The 27,264-nt window shown below is 41.4% G+C and overlaps 1 protein-coding gene across 4 annotated transcripts in view; it reads left to right on the plus strand.

Annotated features, from left to right (window-relative positions):
- The window catches only part of LOC122717525 (optomotor-blind protein-like), a 120,135-nt gene extending 94,035 nt beyond the window's left edge, over positions 1–26,100 (plus strand). For 3 of the 4 annotated variants that reach the window (XM_043941693.1, XM_043941692.1, XM_043941695.1), the window contains 3 exons: positions 12,481–12,627; positions 13,936–14,012; positions 22,990–26,100. In XM_043941693.1, the coding sequence (XP_043797628.1) occupies positions 12,481–12,627; positions 13,936–14,012; positions 22,990–23,803 (1,038 nt within the window). In that variant the 3' untranslated portion in view covers positions 23,804–26,100. The remainder of the gene's footprint in view (positions 1–12,480; positions 12,628–13,935; positions 14,013–22,989) is intronic. The other variant, XM_043941694.1, reaches the window with a different exon arrangement.
- Positions 26,101–27,264: the final 1,164 nt, after the last annotated feature.

Consider the following 27,264-nt stretch of genomic DNA (forward strand, 5'->3'; position numbering starts at 1 on the left):
CTCGTAAGGTAATTTTCTTTTTTTTTTTATTTTAATTCTTTACTCTTCTGTCCTTCAGAAAATATTCTTGTTCTCGTTCGTTCGAGGAATTGAATTTCGGGCGGAAGATTTTCAACTCGTAAAATTTCACAATTCAATTCCTAATTAATTAATCCACTCCATTTTCCAGGTTCCAAGAATCCTCCCCCTTCTCGCAATTCCTCGAGAGATCTTTGAAAATTCTGCTACGATTCTGCTCGAGAAAGCTTGAGAAAAGATATCAACCGTCCATCGGCGAAACGTTGAAAGGCACGTTGAAAATATTCCTCCCGCGACAGGGAGGAATTACAGAGAGAGAGAGAGAGAGAGAGAGAAGAAATTCTTGTATTCCTTTCGTGGCAATTTCACACTTCCTCCCTCCACCGGCCCCGCGGCCGTTTTCCATCTTTTCGAGCGTGTCCCAACCATCAAAGAGTTTTTCTTCCCCTCCGCCACCCCCTCTCGGCTCTTTGTGAGCGGACGGCTGATTTCCGTTTAACGTTTTCCACCGCCGGATTTTTTTCCCTCCCCACCCCCTCCCAGAAGGGGTGGTTGTTTCCTCAAAAGGATCGGCGCGTTTCCGCGTTTCCTCCTCCCCTTCGATATTATCCTTCGAATATTGCTTTTTCTCTTTTTTCCTCCACCCTTCCTCTATTCCTTCTTCCTCTCTTCTCCTTTCCTCTTTTGTTTTTGTTTCTTCTTGGTCCATTCGCGGTGGAAATACGAAGGGTGAAATGTCATCAAATGTTTCGCGATGTGTGTATTTCTTTTCTTTTCTTTTTTTTTTTTTTTAAGGACTATCAGGTTGGAGGAGTAAATTAAATGTCGATTAAACGGCAATTATTCGGGATTATTGTTGTGTGCAACAAGGGTTAATAGACGAGGTTAATGGACGTAGGGATGTAATTACACGTCGATAAAGAAGAGGAATCGAAGCGGTATCGATAAGTAAGGTTACGTAGGATTTTAAAGCGGAGAGGAGAAGAGTAGAATCATTCGTTTCACATCCTCATTATTATCAATTTCCTCAATCGATTCGCTAATCAACTTATTCAGCCACCTTGGCTCTCGTAGTAGGGAGCTGACGTGGTCGTAGAGTAAACAATATTTAATATTCTTCTCTCTCTCTCTCTCTCTGTCTAAAACCAATATCCAGTCGATGAAAAATGTATTCAAATTTAAATTCGAAAAAAAAGAATCTTCGATTTCAGAAAAGATTTGATTTAAAAAAAGGAAATCATCATCGTTAATATCCCGAGTTTATCATCCGATCATCGACCACCTGTTTCGCTGCAGAGCAACGTACGACATCCAATCCCTCGAATACCGTTTCGATTCAATTAAAAAACCAGTCGGATTAATTATCGGTCCCCGATTTCGGTGAATTTGAACGACGAAATTCGCCGGAGGGAAATTCACGCGATCGAAGGAGAGGAGGGATCGAAAAGGCACTGAATGGGCCCACTGTCCGTAGCCAGATAAGCGTTATCGGCCCAACGCGGTTCTTTGATCATTGAATGAAAGTAAATAGGTGACTATCGTGACCTCACTCGACACCCCGCCCCGCTAATTTACGATTATTAACCGAGGCAACCGATAGAGATGAGAGTTCTTCTTTCGAGAACGAGAACGCTGCCTATTCTAAAATATTCCATCCGTCTCCCGTATTCTATGCGTATACATCTCTAGATCCACCAACTTATTATTATTGGTTTCATCTGTCCATTGCTATTTTTTTTTTTTTTTTTTTTTTTTAGTAAAATGAGATTGAAGGTAAAAAACTTTGGATATAATAGGGAAATCAGATCACTTTTCTGATTCTTTTATATATATTTTGGATGATATTGGATCTATAAAGGTTAACAGGTTGGACGTAAGGATTACACGTCGATAAAGTAGAGGAATTAATATCGATAAGTAAGGTTTTTTTTTTTACATAGGATTTTAAAGAGAAGGGGGAAGTTGAGGAAGTTGTATCCTCGATTGTAAAGCAATTTCGTTTCATTCTTAATTTTTTCTTGCAACGTGAAACCAAGTTGCTGAAGAAGCAACGTTCCATTTAACTTGATCGAATATCGAATAAATTTTTCTACAAACTCGTCTTCGTCTTCGTCTCCCCAACCTCTAATTCCCTAATTCGTTGATTCTCTAACCGCTTATTAACCGACACCCTTCCCCTAAGAGGATTATTAGAAAATGGAGGGAAAGCGGGCACCCTCTGCCGCGATAACAGGACACGTTTATCGAGCGGAGGATCGCGTTTTATCGCGTCCGATCGGGCGGAATCGGGGCGAAGGAAGGAAGCGGAGGAAGGAAGAAGGAGCGGGTGGATCGACTCGCGTTCCCATTGGCCGAGCGGCTCACGTGCGAGTCGGCCATAATGCCGTGAACCGGATGATGGAAAAGCCACCCTCGATTCGGGCCAATTAGCTTCCGGCCGGGCAAAGTGGCGGAGAAAGCCCGGGAGGATCCATTTTTCTTTTCCCTCCTCCTGCGGATCTTTCTTGCGGAGGAGCGCGAAGGGCGCGCTCCACCAAGACGTAGAGGCGCGTGCACTTCTCGAAACCAAAAATCCCTCCCTGGTGATTTATTCTTTTTGATCATTCTTTTTGAATGTAAATTTGAAAAGTTTATTGGTTTCGAAGAGGATTGGAATAACTTTGGAGATAAGGTAAAATTTAGATTTGCATTAAACGAATAATTTTCTTCGATTTAATAAAACAATAATAATAATAATAATAATAAATAAAAATTGATTTAGTGATGGAACGAAACAACGATATATATATATACGGTTTGATTTTTTAAATCTATAAGTAAACCAGTATCTCTTTTTATCTCTATTTGACAATTTTTCCGAAATTCCGTTTCATCGAAACAAAATTTTTTCCATTGGAAAAGCCGTTGAATTGTATTACATTACATAAGTTGGAATGCAATATGTATAAAGTGCAAAGTTAAAATTATATTCGTTTCGAACAAGGAGCATTGACGGGCGCAGTGAGCGTTACGTGTATTCTAATTTGTTCCAAGAAAGGGGACGCGAGCGCTCCCACGCGCCGCTTCCCCGAACTTAGATCCGATCCGGGGATTAATTGGATTCCGGGGAACCGAGACAGTGTCCAAGTTTGCCCACCACGATTGACTCGCGCCGTTTTCTATTCAGAACGCCGCGTGGAGCGGTTTTCGCTTTAGAAATTCGCCGATTGCTCTTTCCGACCGGAATTACTGTTGCGTCAAGGAGGATGGGTTGGTTGATTCTTTATTCCATTAGACGGTGATCGCGCGGTTTTCGAAGAGGCGTTTTTTCGGCTGCCTCGATTCGAGCGAATTTTAATCGATTCGTTCAGGATTTTGGAGAATAGTTAATTTAAAAAAGTGTTTCATCCTAGGTGAGAGCTACGTTCAGAAAAAGCTTACAATCTTCGTGAAAAGTTATTCGGGAACGCGTCGAAATGATTCGAAAGAATTAAATCGGTAATCGTAACGTAATTAACTGCGAGTTGATCCATCGATTTCGCGGAGTAATAATTCGAGGAATAAATTAAGTAGCTAATAACCGATATTGATGAAAAATTCGTGGCGTGGAATCGAATATCCGATATTTCTATCGGGAGAAATCGGCTTAAAATTACCCTTTGGATACTTTTACAAGATACAATAACAATGTTCCGTTTTTTCCATTCTGAATTTCACCTTCGATCATCATCGCTCAGCGGCAAACGAGGCATCCCCGAACTCGGATGAAATCAAGACCTAAAAAAAGACCTTTCCTCCCTAAGAAAAAAAAAAAGGAGAAAAGAAAACGAGAAGAAATGGAGGGGAGTCGGAGAGGAAGAAAATCCCAGGAGGGAAAAGAAGAAAATAAAGAAGGCGTTCGGTCGAGCGGTTTCGCGGAGATCAGAGGTGGGCTTAGTCGTAATCGAGTCCGGAACACGTCCCTCTAACGCTGGTCCTCCGCCCAGGGGTAGAAAAATCCACCCCTTTTTCAGCCGGTCGATACCAGGACGACCACNTTTTACAAGATACAATAACAATGTTCCATTCTTTCCATTCTGAATTTCACCTTCGATCATCATCGCTCAGCGGCAAACGAGGCATCCCCGACTTCGGATGAAATCAAGACCTAAAAAAAGACCTTTCCTCCCTAAGAAAAAAAAAAAGGAGAAAAGAAAACGAGAAGAAATGGAGGGGAGTCGGAGAGGAAGAAAATCCCAGGAGGGAAAAGAAGAAAATAAAGAAGGCGTTCGGTCGAGCGGTTTCGCGGAGATCAGAGGTGGGCTTAGTCGTAATCGAGTCCGGAACACGTCCCTCTAACGCTGGTCCTCCGCCCAGGGGTAGAAAAATCCACCCCTTTTTCAGCCGGTCGATACCAGGACGACCACCTCCTTCCTTCTCTCCTCTCCCACCTCCCCCGCGCCTCGCCTTTTCTTTCTTACGCCCCCGACACACACGGAGGACCCTCTCTGCACACGCCTTGCCTTCGCTTCTCTGCCGCTTCCTGCCGAGGTGGCGCCACCGTTCCCCGCCGAACACCCCCAACCCGACCCACGCGTGCGGCTTAACGTCTTTTCTCCCTCCTCCTCCTCCTCCTCCTCGCCCAGAGGATTTGTTATTCGCCCTTTCTTCCTTCTCTCCGACCATTTTCCTCCTGGCTTTCTCTATTTTTTCCTTTTTTTTTTTTTTTCACCGTTAATCCTTTCGATTCGCAAGAAAAGGCTTCCCGAATGAGATTTAATTGCCGGATTTAGATTGGATCTTGTTTGTTCGGGAATTTTGTACTCGATTATATTTTACTTTTTATTTTTTCTTTCTCTCAAACGAGAGAATCATCCATTTCTTCATCCAACTCTCTTTTCATGGAAGACAATCTTTCTTCCCGCGTGATACAATAGAATAACCCGGAAATGAAAAGTCATTTTCCCACGGACAATCGGGACGACGTTTGAAATCCGAGGCGATATCAAACACTCGAGCAACCTTTAATCCTCCCGCTCCGCGAGGATGCCTCCTGCCAGAGTCAGCTTCCTACTCGACTTCCTAAGCCAACAAAGGGTACAGATACCACCGTAAGAGGGATTCCAACGATGGACACGCGTTGAGGCCCTGGCCGCGTTGTTTGGTCAACCGATCTTACAGAAGGGCAAACAAGTCTCTCTCGGGCGACGAAAGGGTTTGCCGGCCTGGTTCCACGTCATCGACGGCTCCTCTCCGCGCGGAAACTCGCGCTGCGGGAGAAGCGGACAAACGGGGAGACAAAGAGGGATACTCCTCCTCCTCCTTCTCCCGCTTCCCTCTCTCGAGGCGGCCCTTTTCGCTTTGAGGGTTAAGAAGTTGGCTGATGGTTCGAGGATTACTTAGACTCCGTACATAAGGCAACTGTGCGCGGTTAGTTTGCGGTGCACACGGATTTCTCAGGGGGAGGGAGGCAGGGAGGGAGAGAAGGTCTTGCTCCCCTCCCCCTTTCCATCCTCTCCTCGCGTTCCTCCGGCTTTCTCAGCTTCCGCTCGTCGCTGTGATATTTGCTCCGAGAATTTCGGATACGAAGACGCTTTGCGTTTCTCAACAGGTGCGACCTATTCTTTCTTCTTTTTTTTAAGGATAATTGTCCTCTTCTCTTTTAATTTAATCTTCGTCGTCATAGGATTTTTCCGTCGAATTTACTTCTTCGAGAAAAAGTCGTTACGAAGGATCGACAGCTTTCAGTATTTCAACGAATTTTCTTTTCTTCGAGAGAGAAGGAGGCCACACGATTTTCTCGAAATCCATTCATCCACCCTTCTCTCTCTCGTACATTTAAGAATAATTGTCCTCTTCTCTTTTAATCTTCGTCGTCATAGGATTTTATTTCTTCGAGAAAACTCGTTACGAAGGATCGACAGCTTTCAGTATTTCAACGAATTTTTTTTTCTTCGAGAGAGAAGGAGGCCACACGATTTTCTCGAAATCGATTTATCCTTCTCCCTCTCACACATTTAAGAATAATTATCCTCTTTTCTTTCTCTTTTAATTTAATCTTCGTCGTCATAGGATTTTTTCGTCGAATTTATTTCTTCGAGAAAAACTCGTTACGAAGGATCGACAGCTTTCAGTATTTCAACGAATTTCGTTTTCTTCGAGAGAGAAGAAGGCCACACGATTTTCTCGAAATCGATTCATCCACCCTTCTCCCTCTCGTACATTTAAGAATAATTATCCTCTCCTCTTTCTCTTTTAATTTAATCTTCGTCGTCATAGGATTTTTCCGTCGAATTTATTTCTTCGAGAAAAACTCGTTACGAAGGATCGATTTAAAATCCTCGATCGATAGTTTTCAGTATTTCAATGAATTTCGTTTCCTTCGAGAGAGAAGGAGGCCACACGATTTTTTCGAAATCGATTCATCCACCCTTCTCCCTCTCACACATTTAAAAATAATTATCCTCTTCTCTTTCTCTTTTAATCTTCGTCATTATAGGATTTTATTTCTTCGAGAAAACTCGTTACGAAGGATCAACAGCTTTCAGTATTTCAACGAATTTCGAACGGAAGAGAAAAGGAAGAACGATCAAACTCGAGACAGTAGTCGAAGATTCGAAGCAGCGGAGGCAGGCGGTGGACGGAGAAGGAAGGAGGCAGGAAACGAGGTTGTGGAAGCGTGTGCAGGTTCGTGATTCGAAGTAGGTGGGCCCCCAGGTAGCCAGGACAGATAACACCGGGAGATTACCGCGGACAGAGTCATTAGCAGCGTCGGCTTCTGTGTCGGCCGGGGTATTCTCTCACTTTCCTCTCCCTCTCCCCCTCCCTCCCCATCCCCCTCTTTATCTCGCCGGTCAATTCACGCGGCACGATACGTACGTATGTAAGTCGGCCGAGGAGTCGTCTCGTGGAGCCTCACCTCCGTCCACCCCCCCCCCCTTCCCCTCCCCCCTCGTCCCCCAGTTCCTTGCCGCCTCGAGTCGCCACGACCACGTTCTTCTTCTTCTTCTTCTTCTTCTTCTTCTTCTTCTTTCGCCTCCTCTTCGAGGGGTCTTCCCCGTGCTGGAGTATTGTTATTGGGGAGGTGTGGTCGGTGGTAATCGCGCGGGTGGCTGAGACCACCCTTCCCTTTCGGGTTGGTTTTGGGGACGATGGGGGTTGTTCGAATCGATCTCGACGAATATCCACTCGACTTTATCCGTTTCCATTTGATTCTCAGGTTTCTCGATTTAATTTCAAATATATATATATATATAAAAGTTGGTGGATTCTTGGCTAATTAAGTCACGTCGTATCGATCCGTTTCCAAGAAGGGAAGATCCGAGAGATTCGTTTCGTCCATGAAGGCTGAAACAATTCGAAAAGGGGGGGGGAGGGGGGGGTGCGGGGAAGATACTAATTGCACGGATCGTCGTTGGCGCATATTTTCCACGGCGCCGTAGGCGTGTCGGGGCGCAGAAGGAGAGGATCGGAGCAGATATAGGAAGAAGGTTAGGCCTCAACCCTCGAAGGCGAGCGAAACCACGCTGAGCGCGGATGGCATGAGGCGAGCCATGTGGTATTCGGTATTTGATAGGCTAATGACAAACGCCTAGATTGGCCGGCTTATCAGCGGTGCAGCGCTAATTATTTCCCCCTTTGTGGCCGTGCCGCGCATAATGGCGGACTCGGCCAGCTTCCCATCCGTTTTATTTATCCCGTGTCCTTCGATCCTCGCTCTCCCCTGGATCTTCGTGGATCAAGTTCCTTGGACTCTTCTTTTTTCAATCGCTTCTGTTCGTAGAGAGACGGATTATCCGATCCAGATTTCCTTTTCTTTTTAATTGTCGAGAATATTTTGTACTTGGGTTGTGATTGAAAATTGACTAGGTAGTTTTTAAATAGTTGGATATATGGATGTTTGCGTTTACAATAAAAGAGTAATTAAAATTCATAGAAGATTGTGGAAGTTTAGCTTTGGTTACACATGATCAAGGATTCGGTGATATGAGTTTTGATGCAGAACCTCCAGAATTACTTAGGCATGCTGGTGCTGTAGAACCATCATTAGATCAAGTATATTTTTTTTTATCACTTTATATATATATATATAGGATTTCGAGGAAGCTTTTGATACAGTTCTGAGAATCGTGGAGCAATAGAGTGAAAGGTGTCGATGTATTCGCTCAAGAAAGAGATCTTGGAGATCGGGAAACAAGTATTTAAGTATGTACAAATTTTTCGTATCGATCGTATTTCCGAGTATGCAAATAACGGAAAATCTATCTTTTAATACGAGGAGGATCGAGAAACGTATTCGCTTCGAAGATATCAATTCGATCAATTTTATAATATTAAAATTACTGGGAATTATCCTCTAATGTCGATGGCGGATGGGTCTATTAGTTATTGTTTGGATCTGTATAATTGGATTTATTTACAATTCTTCTTTATTTATTTAAACGATACGATTGTCCGTACGATTGAACGAGGGCGAAGATAATAGCGTATCGATCGAAGAAATTCGATTTAAAGAAAAAGACGATAAAGAATACTTGAACCATACCACTCGAAATTACCATAATTTCTCTCCATCCTATGTCTTGTCATAGATACAGCTTCGTTATAACCACCGATTTATTCCATCTTCTTTACCCGTCTAGACGAACAAATTTAAATATTATAGTTTATTTATACCAATGACGGTAGTAAGAAAGGAAAATTAAAATGTAAAAGCGTTTGACATTATTATCGTTTGAAGATTTCGAAAACAAAAAAGAAAAAAACCCTCGTTTGAAAATTAAAAATATTCGTCCCCTTCTTATCTTGGAATCTGAATACATTTCTCTCTCTCTCTCTCTCTCTCTCTCTCTCTCTCTCTCTCTCTCGAATAATAAGAAAGAGAGCAGAATCGATTAGAGTGGCGACAAGTCGAAATTGCCGAGGATCGAAATTGGTATCGAGGTTTTTTACTCCCCCCTCCTCCATCCCTGTAAAATAGTGACCGCTTATAAAATAGTGACTGGCCTGTGTTCTCCATTACGAAAATTCCGCCGCGTAATTACCGCGATTCCAGGATGGAACGTAGATTTATCGAGACGTGGAGCGAACCTCTTCCACGATGGAATGTCCCGCGCAATCTTGTTACCCGCTACCGCGCCATTTGCATCGTCGGCGCGCGCAACAAGACGCGACTAAAAGCGGGGCCGATCGTTTTATTTCTCCCTTCGAATCGCTCTTAAAGCCGTCCGCCGTTTAAAAACGTAGATTGTCTCTCTCTTTTTTCTTTTTTTAAAAACAGGCTCGCACAGAGTGCATCCTGTGGATGCGCGTTTCAACCATCGAATCGATGGATTTTTCAAAGTGTCGTCGAATGTTTCTTTCCTCGAAAGAAAATTTTTATAGATAAATATATGTGTGATATATTGAGTGTAAACTTAATTTTTATCGAGCCACCTTCGGGATTTGTAAAATTTGGAAGAAAAGAATTTAAGAATCTACTTTCGAGATACGTTACTGTTGAGAATCAAAAAAAATTGAATCCTATGGATGCGCGTTTCAACCATCGAATCGATGGATTTTCAAAGTGTCGTTGAATGTTTCTTTCCTCGAAAGAAAATTTTTATCGAGTTACCTTCGGGATTTATAAAATTTGGAAGAAAAGAATTTAAGAATTTACTTTCGAGATACTGTTGAGAATAAAAAAAGATTGAATCCTATTCAACCATCGAATCGATGGATTTTCAAAGTGTCGTTTCTTTCCTCGAAAGAAAATTTTTATAGATAAATATATGTGTGATATATTGAGTGTAAACTTAATTTTTATCGAGCCACTTTTGGAATTTGTAAAATTTGGAAGAAAAGAATTTAAGAATCTACTTTCGAGATACGTTACTGTTGAGAATAAAAAAAGATTGAATCCTATGGATGCGCGTTTCAACCATCGAATCGATGGATTTTCAAAGTGTCATCGAAGAAAATTTTGGATACGTTTATTTTATAGGTAAATTATATATATAATATATTGAATGTAAATTAATTTTAATCGAGCCACCTTCAGGATTTGTAAAATTTGGAAGAAAAGATTTCAAGAATCTATGTTTCGAGATACTATTGAAATGAGAATCAAAAAAGATTGGAGGATATGTCTCTTTCTTTTTAAAAACAGGCTCATACATAATGGATCTTATGGATGCGCGTTTCAACCATCGAATCGATGGATTTTCAAAATGTCGTCGAATGTGTTCCTCGAAAGAAAATTTTGGATACGTTTATTTTATAGATAAAATATATATATGATATATTGAATATAAATTAATTTTAACCTTCAGGATTTGTAAAATTTGGAAAAAAAGATGAAATGAAATGAGAATTGAAAAAAGATCGGATCGATCTCTCTTTTTTTTTAAAAACAGGCTCGCACATAGTGCATCGATGGATTTTCAAAGTGTCGTCGAAAAAAAATTTTGGATATCGTTTATCGATATTGTTTATTGGTAAAATATCGCATGTCTATTCAATATATACATATATATATATATATTGTTTTATCGAGCCTCCTTCAGGATTTAAAAATTGAAAGAAAAGATTTCAAGAATCAACGTTTCGAGATACTATGGATGTGCGTTTCAACTATCGAATCGATGAATTTTCAAAGTGTTGAATATGTTCCTCGAAAGAAAGTTTTGGGTACCATTTATTTTAGAGATAAAATATCGCATATTCAATATATATATATATTGAATATAAATTAATTTTAATCGAGCCCCTTTCAGGATATAAAAGTTGAAAGAAAAGATTTCAAGAATCCACGTTGAAATCAAAAAAGATTAGATATCTCTCTTTCTTTTTTAAAAACAGGCACAGAGTAGATCCTATGGATGTATATGCGCGTTTCAATTATTGAATCAATGGATTTTTAAAGTGTCGTCGAAAGAAAATTTTGGGTACCGTTTATTGGTAAAATATCCAATACATATACGTATAATATATTGTTTTATCGAGCCTCCTTCAGGACTTGTAAAAATTGAAAGAAAAAAGAATCAACAATTCGAGATACGTTCGTTGAACGTTACTGTTGAAATGGGAATCAAAAAAAGATTGGATATGTCTCTTTCTTTTTAAAAACGATATATACGAATAATTATTATTTAATATATTGAATATAAATTAATTAATCGATCCCCTTCCAGGATCGTAAAAATTTCATTCGTAAAAATTACATTCGTAAAAATTGAAAGAAAAGGATCCACGTTTCGAGATACTTTACTGTTGAAATCAAGAAAAAAGATCGAGGGTTTAACCGGATTGTCCTTGCGCGTGATAGATTCCTTTTTTTTTTCTTCCTCTTCTTTTTCTTTATTCTTCTTTCTTCTCTCGTTGATTTAAGACAAGTCGATAACGAACGATCGTTAGGTTACGTGAATAATTTAAATCATGGAGGAAATTGAAGGCTAACTAAGATAATGTCGGTGATGTAAAATAGAGAAATCGAGATGATCGGCGTAGGAAATGATGATGGTCGTCGTCGTCGTGGACGCCGGTTCTACGAATGAAAGAAAGACGAGCTTTGGAACGAGTTTACAAGTTTTGCCCGATCACCGCTGCATGACGCAACTTGAGCAACGATTATTATTATGCCGCTTTGCGAAATATCTCTTTCGGAATCCCGTGCAGCATGATAAATATCCCTACTAGAATTCGTGTCTCCTCGTGCATCCACCGCTTTTCTCCTCCTCCCCTTCCCCCGCTTTTCTCCTCCTCCCCTTCCCCCGCTGTGGCTTGCGTATTGTGCACGCGGCCCATCACTGCGGCGTAATTGTACTGTACGAACGAACGTATATATACATAATGCAACGGGCGTGTAATTTGATTCGACGGAAAGTTTCGTTTCGCGGGAGAAAGAAATTTGAAGGAACGCTTCGAGTCGTTCGTCCAGTGATATTCGTCCGTGTGTGAGTCGATGCGAGAGAGAGAGAGAGAGAGAGAGAGAGAGAGAGAGAGAGAGAGAGAGAGTGAATCGAGACTGGCTGCAAAACCAACCAAATTATCCTTTGCATTTTCTTTCTCGATAAAATTTCTTTCCTATGATTTTCGTTATTACAATCATCTCCTAGATTTAGATCTCGTGATCTCGTTCCAACCTTACAGGAAAAAAATATTAAGATCGATCTTAATACTGTCTGGACAGAAAGTCATCAAATTATCAACGTTGGTCAAGAAAAGGAAATTATGTATCGATTAGAGATAATAGGTTTTAATAATAATTAATTAATTAAGTTCTTTCTCAAGATTTCCTCCAATAATTTAATATCATTTCCAACGGTGTGATACGCATGTGCACAGGAAGCGCTCGTAGCAGCCAGTTCGGTTCCTCGAAACGAATATAAAAGAGCTCGAGTGAGAAAGAGTATACGCGCGTGTGTGTGTGTGTGTGTATATGCGTGCGAGCGAGAGACTATTGCGAGCACGGGCTCTGCGCTGAAACAGTCTGTCCCAATGTACGGTCCGATGATTTTTTTCCAGACGATATTGAACTCGATGCACAAGTATCAGCCAAGGTTTCACCTGGTGCGGGCCAACGACATCTTGAAGCTTCCCTACTCCACGTTCAGGAGTTACGTTTTCAAGGAGACGGAATTCATCGCGGTCACCGCCTATCAGAACGAGAAGGTGAGCGTACGTCGTCTCTTCTACGATCTCTAGCTACGATCCCGGCATTTTCTTTTCGTCTGGCCAGTCGGGAGGGGTGGGGGGAGGAGGGGGAGGAGATCCGTAACGAGAGAAACTCGTTAGTCTGGCTACAGACTTTAGGTCCCAGAAATTCTCGATCGAACTATGGCCTTTTCGTCGGGAGGGGAAGTTTCGCTCGAATTGGAGATCGACTCCTGTTCTCTTTTTTTTCTTTTTTTTTTTTTTTTTAGTTACGGAAGGGAGGGAAACGCACGGAAGATAAAAAAGTTTCGAGGTGGGAATCGTCGTCTGGAGACTTTCTCGGATTTATGTAGGGAATTTTTTCTAGAATCTGTAGAAATATCGATATCGATATTTCCCTCCTCTTCTCGATGGATATAGAATTAAATTAATATCCAATGTTGTTTCATTGGAAAGTTGTTATTATTATTATTATTATTATCTCTACATCGATTGTCGAAGTTTTTAGAAATTACACGTAATACGGATTAACCGAAGAAAATGTTAATGCAATTAACGGTTGTTGCCGATCTTGATAGTTCGATCGACGAGTTTCTCTCGAGTAGAACGGGAAGAATTATTTCATCCCCCAATAAAGAGAAGAAAAAACTCTTGGATCGAGAATCAATCATTGAGAGGAATTAGAAAGAGGAGAGGGGATAGATAGGATGATTCTTTTCATCGATTAATTAAGGATCGTTTCTGGTATTGGAATGGTATTCAAGGAAGTATCGGTGGTTCCCGGTACGCATTATTCCCTAGGTGGCGCTCGCGCAAAAGGGACCCCTTGTCCGGATTTTTCGTCACGCGATTTCTCTCTTTACCGTTATCTCCGCCACTTCCCGGTATCTTGCGCTGCTGGAAGAAATATATCGGCTTTGTGGATCTTTTCGAGGCCCCTCCGCCTTTCTCGAAACCCGTCCCGGACCCCCCGCTCGTGTTGTTTCGTGGGATTCCTCGTAGTCGTTTCGGGATTCGATGATCGAAAAGAAGAGAGAATTGCGGGAAAATATTATGAAAAACACTGCAAGCTCTGCTATTCTTCGCTTCATTTCTTTCTTCTGTAATTGGTAATTAAAAGAATATACTTTTGTTAGGAACGTATAGTAAACGTTTAATTAGTTAGTAACGTATGGTAAACGTTTGAAAAGTAAATTCGTTTAATCGTGGAATAGATTGTTATCGTTGATGATATTGATATATTTTGTTGTTGTCAATATTTATTTATATTATCATTGTTGTTATTAATGTGGATCCATTGTTGATGGTAATTTTCTTTCGTTGCAGATCACCCAATTGAAGATCGACAACAATCCGTTTGCGAAGGGATTCCGGGACACGGGGGCGGGGAAGCGCGAGAAGAAGTGAGTATCGCTTTCAAAATTTCATCCAAACATATTTATATTTATTTTCGAGCCAAATTTATTGCTTCCAAAGTCTGACTGTCGAAGAAAGATCATCTTTCAATTTCGTTAGAATGACAATTATCCCAATTACAATTATTCATAAATTCTACAAAAAGCTACAATTTTAATACCATCATGAATCCCATTAACCACTCCATTACCATTACCATTACCATTACCAAGCCTGAAATCAAAAAATAACGAAATTGATATCGAATAACTAAACTAAATATATCGAATATAACAAAGTGAAAAAATGAAAAATTGTTGCAAAGAATTGGAGAATCAAAAACGGATAATAAAGAAATAACCTGGAATGCAAAGTATCTCGTCATCGATAACCCGATTCCCAACGATTTCTAAAAGCGATATATTCCCGTCTTCTAGATGGACCTAATTGATCGGCCGAGCTTTTCATGTTCGCCCCCTCTCGATCCCTGCTATTAGGTTGAACGGATTCAGGGCTCGGGGTCAGCCCCCAGGGCCGGGGCTTTCTTTCACCCTGCCTCGTTTGCACCCCGTCCATTTGTATTCAATATATACATATAGCTGCTTTACGAGCTTATGCTGGCGAGGGCAGGCCCCGTTTCAATTTCATCCAGGGAGGAGGAGGAGGAGGAGGAGGCTCCCCGCCCTCGAGCGCATCCTGATGACGTTAAGTCGGTCTGTAACGCGCATAAGCCTCGTGTCGAGTTTGTTAACCTCGCCAATCCGAACCGAGCCGAGTCAAAGCCCGTGTAAGCCTCGCTAATTTCGTTCGTCTTCGTGAACGAGCTTTCAAAGGGGTGAAATAGTCGCGATAAATTGATCGATGCGTTTTCGACTCGCTGGCACCTAATTAGGCGAGCGAATACGGATTTGGAGACGAAAGAAAGGCTCTTTTGGCAGTGTATAAATCCCATACATGCGAATCGGTTGCACTGCTCGATTTATGAGAAAAATCGGAATCTTCGAAGAATCTTTTCGATTTATTTATTTTTTTTAAAAAGGAGATATTTATATAGGAGATCTTTGAGAATTTCAAAAATTCATCGATCATCACTAATATCTTCGTTTCCTCGTTTGGAACACGGAATCAATCGCGTTATAGATTCGGTGATTTCAAGGAGCTGATGAAAACTGATGAAATATCGGGTAAGAAAAATTTTCCCATCCACTCCCCCAGTAATATTACTTCGCCTTTTGAAGAATCCTTTCTTTCTTTCGCGGTAAATTTTGCTCGAAGGGGGTTCAACGATTCCTTGGATAAACGCTCGAGGGGGATGGGAAAAGCAGAGGGGAGGGCGAGGAAATTCCGCGGAAATTGAAGCGACGCCCGACACGCCGCCCGGATAAAGAAAGGGCGAGGTTAATCGAGAAAATATGCAAAGCAGGGGGCGCGTCGTGGCGCCGCCTAATTAGAATAAGGGTTAGTTTTGGCTTATGGTTTCGGTTAAGGGTGGCCGGATCCCATCAGGAAGCCGCAGAGAACCAGGAGATGGAGTCGTGGCGACGAGAGAGAGAGAGAGAGAGAGGAGGAGAGCGAACGGGGTTGGAACATAGCCAATCATCGGATTAGCATACTGATGCTCAGGGGCGGCGCTGTCGTTAGCGTGGAGGGTGCCACTTGGTGGTGGCTTTGAATTTTATATCGCCGCCACAGCCAGTAACCGGCGTATAAAGGCTGGTTTTCGTGGTGGGGCGGACCACTTCCGGCGTGCCAGGCCTTCTTTCTCTTCTCCTTTCTCTCCCGCTATTCCCTCTTCCTCTCTCTCCCTTTCGCATCGATAGACGAAGATAGCTTCCTTTTTCGATGCGATAAAATGGTTAATTGATCGTTTGTTCGAAATTATCGAAAATGTTTGGAGAAAGTATGTTTGTTGTTATTTTACGATTTTAAGAAGGATCGTGAATTTTTATGCGTTATATATATATACGGAGGAAATTTGAAAAGTCGAAAATGTATATTAAAAATAAGAGAAATGGATATTCTTTTCCATTCTTCCACTTTTATTACTACTGCTACGCATAGTCACCCTTAAAAAAAAAAAAAATTAAATCATAAAAATCAAATTGGAGAAATTGAAATAAAAAGCTCCATCGTAAAAGTCGTAATTAATAATTTACCGTATAATCGAATCGAATACAAAGCATTGAATTATTCTCGCGTTTCGATTCAACTCAATCGTACGGCAACAATCTTCTCGAAACGAAAGGATGAGTCAACGATGAGTTCCTGACAAAGATTCGACGCGGCTTATTTCATTAAGTTTTTAACCGGGCGAACGCCGTTGGAGCGTGGCCAGTCGATTCGTCATGCCGTGGCGGTTAAGAAAGAAAAAGAAAAGAGAAAAAAGAGTAATATTTTTCTCGGGCGAAATGGGGAGGGGGGAAGATAAAAAGGGTACAACTGGGCCCCGCCACGGCTCGTTGTCACGTCATTTATCAAGGCGCGCGCCGGAACGATCGTATCGTGCCGCGCGAAGAATCAATCTGTCCGAGATTTCCACGCTTCGGTTTCGCGTTATTAATCGCCACGCCTCGCTATTTGTTCCGTTTACGCGACATTATCGCGAGTCCTTCGTTGTTCCGGTATATAGACTCGAGATCGACTTGTTGGGAGCAGTGAATACGATAATACGACGATAAATCGAGTTCCAAGATAAATCGTTGGAAACTCGTTGGAGTCGAGAATCGATCTTAAAGAACGAACCGTTACAGAGATATTACGTGAAACCGTTTTTATTTCTCGGATCTTCCTTCGATCGATCGATCCTCGCCATCTTTTTCAACAATTTAACATTAAGCGACGTTGAAGACCTCGATTGAGCTTGGGGGTTATAAAGCTACAATAAATTTGGATTAATAAGATACATCTTAATTTGATATACGTTTGATATACGAAATTTTGATCGTAATTGATATGTTGTATAGGATATCGATATGCTTCTTTTCGCGCGAAAAATTTCGTTATGTTGACGCACGAAAGTTTAATGTTTCGAATTATCGGAATATTGCATGGAAAATTTCTCCACGTATAAATATTTAAAACTTCTTTTCAATATTCTTCCAGCCATTTATCGGATGATTTTATAATGATCGTGGTTATCGTATCGCCCCTTCCATCCCGAGAAATGGGTTCGTCCAATCGATCATAATTTTTTACTTTCATGGGTTGAAGTTAAGGGTTTCTTTGACCCAAGTTTGAAAAGTAAGGGAAAAAGGAAAGAAAAGGAAAAGAAGAAAAACCAGTTGATCTTCCGTATATAAATCGAAAGTTACAGAGATATTCGTTTTTTATTTCTCGAATCTTGCTTTGATCGTCATTCTTTTCAACAAACGACTCCTCGATTGAACTTGGGGGCTATAAAGCTACAAGTGGCAATAAATTTCGATTAATAAGATACACTTCGAACAATTCATATCTAATAGAGACATTTTGACAAACAAATCGATGATAATTCTTTCTTGTATTCAAAAGATATTTACAGAATTTAAAGTTCACTGAAATTTTATATGTGATTTTATTATCGAATGTTGCCATATCACTATTTCTTTTTCTTCGATACATTTTAAATGTTTTGTAAACAAGATTATTTTATTTCCCCATTTATTGTTTTCACTGTCCAGTCAACAATTTCAATGACTCAAATGAAAAAGGACAAGTTTAAAGAACCGAGGACCTACGTTATAAAAACTTCAAGTTTCTTAAAATTATTCCTCGATCAATCGAACCGAAAATCCCAACGGATATCCACACCCACCCTTTCCCATACGAAATTCCGCGACACGTCACCTACCTATTCAGAACAATCATCCTGAAGCCGAAAACCACTCGAGTCCCTCCCTCGCTCCTCTCTCGTTTTCGAGAGATAAAAAAAATAATAATCACCCCGTCCCTCCAACGAGTCATCGTGCATTCTTTTCATCCCCCTTCTTCCCATTCGATCACCCCTATACATATATATATATATATATCTGATCACCGTCAGAAAGACGGGTTCCATCAAGACGGTTCACGGGGATATCGTTGACAGGGAATTCGATGACGGGGAATATCGCGAGGTGTGCGTCGAGGGGGGGGGAGGACAGGACGAGGAGGAGGCGGGTTGGTTGGAGGGTGATTATGGGTCCTCGCCGATCGCGTCAAAGGCAATCGGGGAGGGGAGGGTGGTTTTTTTCATTATTACGCGTCTGAACGTTTCGATCAGACGCATCAGAGGAGGAGGAGGAGGAGGAGGGGGGGGGGGGAGTGGGGCTCGATCGGTGGTTGGCTACCTAGCTAGGTAATTACGAGGGAATTATGCCGGGACCTTTGACCCGCTCTTTTTCTCTAACGAAGTCAACGTCACCACCCCCTGTGTCGGGTTGTTTAAGGAGACGAGGAAAGGGTGGATGGATGGATATGGGGTGGATCAGGCTGCACGGAGTCGGGGATCGACAGGATTCTCTGGTGGCTGTGCGTTTTTTGATCGAGGGAATTGTGCGGGATGGGATGGAAGTGGATTGTGGTTTTAGGTGGATAAGATCGAATCGTTGCTTGATTTTCTTTTTTTTTCTTTTTTTTTTCTTTTTTTTTTTTTGTAGCCCTTTGGTGACTGTCTCACTTGGATTCGACGATATTTATTCACGTTTGATTTTTTTTTTTTTTAAATATCGCTTCACGAATAAATTCTTAAGGTGTTTGTATTAAGGCGTGGAAGAATATAGGATGGTTAGATTCTCTTTATTTTCTCTCTAAATTGGATATCGAACTATATCTGAGCGTTAATCTGAGCGTTGACAGTCAGTGGAGATAGAAATATTATTTTCAATGTTTTCGAAGGTTCGAGAGAAGAGAGAAGGAAAATAGAGATGTGGAATAAGAAAGACACAGAACGATATTTTATCGCGATACTCGCCTTGACAAATCGAGGATGCATCTTGGCAATTACTTTATTATTAAAATATCACGCAAAATAATAATATAGACTTTAATATTCGACGAATTTTCTTTCTTTACACGTAAAGATGTATAAAATATCGAAAATATAAAAGTTTTATACGTTAATTCGTGTGTGAAATCGTTTTAAGTTAGATAAGAAATTCACAGGAAAATCGTGTGAAGTTGTTAGTTCGGCCTGGAAGCGAAAAAGGGTTAGTCAAGAAATAGATATATTGACTAGACTGGATAGTCAAATTGGTAAAATTGTTGGAGTAAGAGAGTTATTAACAGAATAAACTGATGATTTCCAACCAATCAGGATTAGAATTAATGACATTGTCGATATTGTCTTGTCAATTTTAGATATTGACGTGATAAAATCAATTGGATTAATTAAAGAAATTGAAGAGCTATTAATATTTTTTTTTTTTCAGAGGAAATACACAAAATTCTATAAATTCTCAAATTTTCCTCTCGACCATATTTTTAAATATTTTTCTACGAACGTAATGCTCGTTGGAAATTATAAAATAGAAAGAAATACAATTTCAGGCGAAAAAAGAAAGCAAAAATAAACAAACAAGGTATCACAACAAAGATACGAATTGTTCGTTGATATAACTCTATAATCCAGAAAGGATTTTTCGAATGGCTCAATTACAGCTCGCGCGATGAATTTCCTGCATAATTAATAATAGAAACTTGAGAAGCAAGCATAATTTGGCAAAATGGGCGGCAGATGTCGGTCCAATCGATTATTCCATAATTCAAAGAGATTCACCGATCTGTGTCTAACGCTTTATTTAACCTAGTATCGTTTCTAGATCGTTCCAGATACAAAGAATAATTGTTGCGCAACACGTGTTTTATACACGTAATTTTAAATAATTATCGAACAAAAGATATTTTTATTAATTCTATTTCTCGCTACATACGTTGAAATAGAAAGAAAATTTATTCTTTGTAAACGCGAACAACGTCACAAAGATGATCGATTAAGTAAATTGAACTCGATTGAATTTCTTGTCAAAAAATTGATAAAAACGATATAACAAATAATGATGATAGACGTATTCCCGGAAGAAAGGCGAATTTTTTAAGGAGACGTTGATTAATATTGTCGTTTCGTAAGATAAAACGCGGATTAAATCGTTGTTTCTTTTACGCTGCACGCCGAGATTACGGTTGTAGAGATAATGGAGGGCATTTAGAATGATAAGGATGTTGAAATCGCGAGCAAGTGGCGTGAACCAGTTGGAAAACTGGAACGGTCGCGTACGCGACAGAAGCACACCTAGTGAATCCAATTACCCGCTTCATCCTGCTCGCGTGTAAGTGCAAATAGCGGGATCGGCCGACGAGATACGTTTCACGGATAATCATGCGATTTGCGTTTGCATCGGGTATCTCGTTCCGTGATCGAGATGTTTAAACGAATGTTAAAACGAGAAAAAAAAAAAAGGAAGGAAGGAAGAAAGAAAGAAAGAAAGAAAGAAAGAAAGAAAAATAATTGGAGAGTGTTCTGCGCCGGATTTTTAATTTAAAAATTTCGATAGAGTAAATTTAAACTTTACCGTTGGATTTATGAAAATTTCCGTAACGAGGGGGATCACGTTGAATATCGTAGAAAAAAGGGATGAAAGGGATGGGATTATTATTCGAATATCCCGTTATCCCGTTTATAGGATTTCTTTTTTTTTTTTTTTCAAACTACGAGCAACTCGCGTATTATTATTCCATTTTTTCCAAGTGAAAATCTTGTTTTTTATAATAAAATGACATAACGATATCGTTATTATCTGAAAAAAATGATGAGATGAAGTAATTGCGTTAATTGTAGCGATGCATAGGAAAATGCGATGTACGAAAATTTTACGCGCGAAATGGATGGAGAAACGAGGAGGGGGGGGGGGGGGACGAGAACAGCATTAGTCCGATACTTCGAATAAATTTCTTCGCGATACGAATCAATAATGAAACTGTCATTTCGCGATTGAAATTTTAAATGTCGATCTGCTCTCGACTCAAATTTTCAAACCTTATAAAAATTTGCCCGATCGGATGCAAAACTTATCTCCATAAGTTGGAAAAGAATTCGCTCACCGAATCCCATATCGTCCACGTAAATTATTGATTTTAACGTATTTAAGCATGTCGGAAACCGGAGAACCGTAGAGCGTAAGTAACACCCTTTCCAAGCTCATGGGTTCATCCGTACACCGACAACGTGTATATGTGCCATCGTGAATCGTCCCTTCCTTGTCCCACCCGTCGTTGGATAGGAGCGCGCGGTCTCTGTTTCGCCTGGTCGTCGTTTTGCCACGTTTGTGTCAGTGCATTGATCGCATTATACGGTATTAAGGTATCGGTAAGCTCCTCGTTACATCCGGCTTTCGAGCGGCTGTAGTCCAGATTTACACGATACTTACCTTTGCTTAGATTATTCGTTGAAATACGCTGATTTGCTGATCCTGATCGTTCGTGAAGGCTTTATCATTGTAGTTATTTTAAGTGGCGAGGCTGGAATTACAAGTTGCATTCCTTTTGGCTTTCGGTGATCAATTTTAATTCTTCTTCTTTTTTTCTCCCCTCGTATTTTTTGATGTTCTCCATGTTTTTCTCAATTTTTCTATTCGATCTGCTTGACAAGTATCTGTTCGCGATTGTAGTGATATTTGTGGTTGGTAGGGATTTTTGGGGATGGCGATTTCGTAGATTCTTCGATTTCGAGAGAAAAATAATAATTTTCGTAATCGATATTAAAATGAATGGAAATGAGACGAATATTTGTATATTATATATTTGATAGAACAAAGTGTTTGAATTAACAAATAAGAGTTTCAAGCGTCATGAACTTTTTTTTCCATTTGTGTTAAAATGTGATCGATTACAAATAGTTAGTTTTTTTATGGAAAAATAAGCAAGTTATTATCTATTGATATTTGAAGAGTTTGAATTTCCAACAAGAAAATAAAAAGATTAAAATCTCAAGATGTCACAGGTTTTTCTCGATTGATTCATGCGATTGATTTATTGGCTCGAAATTTTTCGTTTGATTTTTATCAAATTTGTAAGACGTCGAAAATAACGATAGGCGCAAATTTTCAGTTGCTAACTTTTTAATTTTTAAATCGATTTTCAACTTGAAATTTCTTAACGTAAATTGAAAATGAGAAAAAAAGGAAATCGAAGCGTGTCTTTTGTTATTTTATTTATAAAATAAATTATCAACAAAAAAACAATTATCTTCCTAGTGATATATATATATAATTGATTTAATGATACACATATTCGTAGGATACTTTTAAACAATCAATCCTCAAAACGAACATTTATACGTAAAAATGTTGATCGAATTATAAAGCTTATTCGAATTATAAACCATACTTTATTACACAATTTTCTACATCAACATTTGTGTTTGTTTCGGTCTGGTAGAATCAATCCTCTCATACGTAATCAATATCCTATTTTACTAACGCACGTTTACTAACCATACCGTATACTGTGTCCCTGTGATCACGCGCAATTAAAATGCCTGCAATTTGTCAGAGGTGCGAAACAATTTGATTAAAAGCTGTATCTCAAAGGATCGTTCGACACTGCAACACCCTGTATCCAATTTTCAAAATTCTTACAATTCTTCCCTTTGGAGAGCAGAAAAGTAACTTTCAAAATTAATAAAACAAAACCATATATATATATATAATCTTTACACTTTTCAAAAACCTGTTAAATATAATATAATTAACAGTTACGAGATATCTTTAATGTTTCTTTGGATCGACTCGAGGAATTAAAAACACTCGAAGGAATAATAGGAAAAAAATGTTAAGTCGAGCGAAATCTAAATATAATTCCAAATTAAGCCGAATACCATTGGAGAATAAGAAACGCAAAAGAATACAGTAATATTTATAAGAACGCTTTGTAAATTTTAAAGACTGCGAGCAGATTTGCAATGAATCAACTCGACCCATCTCGCAGAAAAGCGAACCTCGAAAGATTGCTAACTCCGCGTCGTTGTTGCAGAAGGCAGGCGCTGTTGACGGTGTCAGGTGGCGGTTCCCGTCTGACAACAGGTGGGCCAGCATCCCCCGAGAAGCGTCGCTCGTCCAACTCCGTCAACGACCTGCTGGACGACGAGGACAAACTGTTGGACGTGGTGGGGCCCGACACGCCGCACCCGGCTCACCATCAACGGGAGCGGGAGCACTCCCGCGAGAGGGAGGACCGAACGAGCGAGAGGGGCGAGGGGAGCGAGTCGTCGGGGTCGGAGAGCGGGGGTGGAGCGGGCCCGACGGGTTCGGAGGGGCCCAGGCCGGACGTCTCGGTCGGTCCGCCGCTCCACCCGCCCCTGCTACCGTACCTCTACCCCCCGGTGCCGGGCCTGTACCCGGGCCCGGGCCCCCTGATACCGCCCAGCCCCCTCGGGATGCACGGCGGAGTGACCCCCGGCATGCTGTTCAACGCGCAACTGGCCCTGGCCGCGTCCCAGCACCCGGCCCTCTTCGCCCACTACCCTCACCCCCTCGCCAGCCCCCTCCACCAGCTCAAGGGGCACCGTTTCGCCCCGTACACCCTGCCCGCCCCGTCCCACGGCTCCGCTTTCGAGACCGTGACGCCTGGTAGCAGGACCCTCAGCCCGAGGTCCCCGCCGCCTAGGCCCCCGACCGGATCGCCGACACCCACGCCGGCAGGCCTCGCGTCGGGGGGCAGCTCCGCGGGTGAATTGAAGTCGATCGAGAACATGGTGAACGGGTTGCAGGAGAAGAGGAGGCGCAGCCCGAGCCTGACGCCCGGCGGGCACAGGGGGGACGCGGACGCTGGAGGGGGGAGTCCGTGACAGGAGAACGAGCCCGTGACCAGCACGAACGATGACCCCGCGAGCGAGCAGCTGATCGAACCCTGCGAGCCCGAACAGCTATCCGGCGACGAGAGGGAGCCGGACTCAACCTCCGAGCCGTCGTAGCGGGGGAGAAGAGGGTCGTCGGTCCGCGGCTCTGCCGCCATCCGTGCCCCGATCGATCGGGACGGGACGGGTCCACGCCGAGGGAGGACCGGGCCCCGGGGACCTGGACGAGGGACGCTCGAGATAACGAAGTGCAATTTCACCCCGGGGATCGTCGCCCTCGCGGGGGTCGATCTCTCGGGACGCGCCACCGTCGTGGCATCGCTTCCCTGCGAGTGTGTACATAAAAATGGCCGGGATGGACGACGCGGGGCCCGGCCCGTGGACGCTGCACGAGGAGGACTGCGCGCGATGCCGGTGTACATTTTTGTTTACGGGGCACGGAAAGGGGGAGGGAAAGGCGAAGAACGTGGCTGGAGAACGGGGCTGGGAGAGGTTGCTAGTCGTGTTGTAGGGACGAGAGGCGATCGAGACGAAGAAGAGGGATATTTCGAGCCGTTTGGAGCGTGGGGGGGCCCTCGAAGGTGGTGGTGGAAGGAACAACGCGTCGTCTCGTCGGACGTGGAAATAGTCTCGAGTCTTGAGTATCGGTCGAAATACGAAATTCCAAGGGTTTCGAGACCTTTAACGATAATCGTCTTCGTTTCTACGAATCTACGAATCGATCCGATCGTTCTTGGGATTATTTCTTAGGGCCACGCCACGCTCGAGGTGATTCGAAAAGTGAGAAAAGGAGGAGGAAGTCGGTGTGAGTCGGTTGGTTGCTGGAGGAGCAAAAGAGTTGAGGACGAATAATATAAACGATAGGTTACGTTCTACGTCCGCGAGCGAGAGTCGATAAGGGAGACATTGCAATACGAGAGCAGCTCCTACTATTTGCAGCCCCTGTACATATGTACCCTAGTGATATTATATTATATTATATATATATATAAATATAAATAACTACTCTCTGTATTAATTATTAAATATAATATTATATTAATTATTAGAGAGACGTAAACGACGCATAAACGCACGCTGCCCGATCACGCGTCGATGCCCTCGAAACTAGTGAAAAGAAAAGGGAATAAATAATGGAGACGATGAGAGAGAGAGAGAGAGAGAGAGAGAGAGGGGGAGAGAAAAGTTGTAAAACGAACGAGAACGAAATTATATTCGATCCTAATAAAACTTTCGTCGCGAGAATTGTTTCGTCGCGTGTTTCACGCGTGATTCGAAATAAGAAAGGAAAAGGAAACGGAAAAATCGGGCGTCGTTCCTCGATTCGCACAGAGGGCGCCACAATGGGCAGCCTCGTTCACGAACTCGTTTTCGAAAATTGAATCGGAACGACACGTCGAAAGATCTCTCTCGGGGCTTTCATCCATCTCTTCTCGACGTCGTTGCTTCGAAAATGGAACACCGCTCGCCCTTCCCACCCCCTTGCGTCCCTCCTGTTTGTATAAACGATCGATGTAGATTACTCGCGGGAATCGTCGTCGTAGAACATCGAGTTTCACGGTAACTCGAGAGAGAGAAAGAGAGAGAGAGAGAGTGAGAGAGAGAGAGAGAGAGAGAGAGGGCGAAGAATCGTGAAGAGAAAGTGACTCGAGACCTGTGCCGTTTCCGAAACCCGAGGATGGATCCCGCGATTCGGTTGACCCTTTGATCGAGATGATATTCTTCGGATTCTCGGTGAGATCGGCAAATCTCGATCGAATCTAATTTCGGATCGATAATTGAACGAGGAATGGATCACTGAGCGTTTTATCAGGGGTGGTGAGAGAGTGCAATTGCGTTTTTTTTTTGGGACCGATATTGTACGGATACGTAAATGTAAAATTATTTCTCTTCTCTTGGCGAACAGTAAGTTCTATCGATGCTCCCTCCTTGATTTGATATTTCGTTTTTTTTTTTTTTTTTTTTATTTTATATAGAAACGGGACGGATTGTAGTATAAAATGTGAAATTTTTTTGTTACTTATTACCGTGTAAAGAATGCGAAGTTGTAATTAGTTTCGATCGATCTAATAAATGTTAACTGGTGACGCGAATAATTAATTGCGAACTGTGGTTAACGATAATCGAAATATTACTTCTAAATGTAAATGTGTACCATGTAATGTTCCGATTGTACGAAACGACGAACCGTAGTCAGGTTGACGAATCTAAAGCGTTGCTATATATAATTATTCTTCGATGGATTCTTTTCGTCTAATTATTATCTTGAAAAAAACAAACTCGTGATACCTCCGTCGTGTTTATTGTATAATAATGTGAATACTTATATATCTGTTCCTATTTCTTTTTTTTTTTTTTTTTTTAATTAATCAATACTATTTTGCCAGTTACAAACTGTCACTATGATAACTTTTAAAATATTTCTTTTTCCTATTTAAAATTTTAAATAAATGAGTTAAATGTTTTTCCATTCTTTTTTTTTTCTTCTTCTTCTTTAATCGTTTTCCTCATATTTTCATCCATTTATTCTGTTTTTTTTTTTTTTTACAGTACGAATCGCAAAAGAAAGGAAATATTCCAATATTCCAACATTTTTTTCCTCCAATGCCTAAACGCCAAAATTACCATAACAAAAAAAAAAGAAAAAGAAAAAGAAAAAATATCATCGAGAGAATTTACGACAGCTTTGTTAAAAATGGTATTAAAAATTTTGAAATTAAAAAGTATTTTATTCAAAGTATACGGAAGAAAAAAGTATCGAGATCAAAGGGTTAACGACGTTAAACTCCACCAGAGTCGACCGATCGAGTTTCATTTCCGTGACGGAAACTCGTTTTCCTCAACTCCTCCGTTGCTTAAGATCCTTGTAATCGTATTATTGTCCCAATGTAAATGCGAAGAAGAATTCGAAATTGTACAAAAAATAGAGATGATTCGAGGAAAACGACCGGAACGTGACCATGTTTTTCTCGATCGAAATCGCACAGGAAATTTTATTTAAGTGAAAATTGTCGCTTCCTCGTCTCGAAGAGCCGGAAAATATTCGTCGAATGAGAAAATCGCGAAACGAAACCGATAAAATTCGAAGACGAGAGTTGAAAAATGATACAATCGCGCGGTACTCGGGGCGCGGGTCAGGGCCGTATCGTCGAGTAACGGGGCCCTGCGACAAATTGCGATCTTTCCATTGAAGTTCCATGAGAATCTTGCTCAACCATCGATCCCGTTTTGTTTCTCTCCGTATCTTTATTGCGGTTATTTCTCGAAGCGCGTTGCGTGTATGCGCGGTCTTGTGTGTGCTTAGAGAGAATGCGAGAAAGAGAGAATGAGAAAGAAAGAGAGAAAGAAAGAGAGAGAGAAGAGAGAAAGGGAGAAAGAGAGAGAGAGAGAGAGAGAGAAAGGAAGAGAAATAGGAAAACACGTTGTCGAGAGAAAAGCAATAAAATAAATGA

This window comes from Apis laboriosa, unplaced genomic scaffold (assembly GCF_014066325.1).
Source record: "Apis laboriosa isolate Shangri-la unplaced genomic scaffold, ASM1406632v1 scaffold5213_cov150, whole genome shotgun sequence".
Taxonomy (NCBI): domain Eukaryota; kingdom Metazoa; phylum Arthropoda; class Insecta; order Hymenoptera; family Apidae; genus Apis; species Apis laboriosa.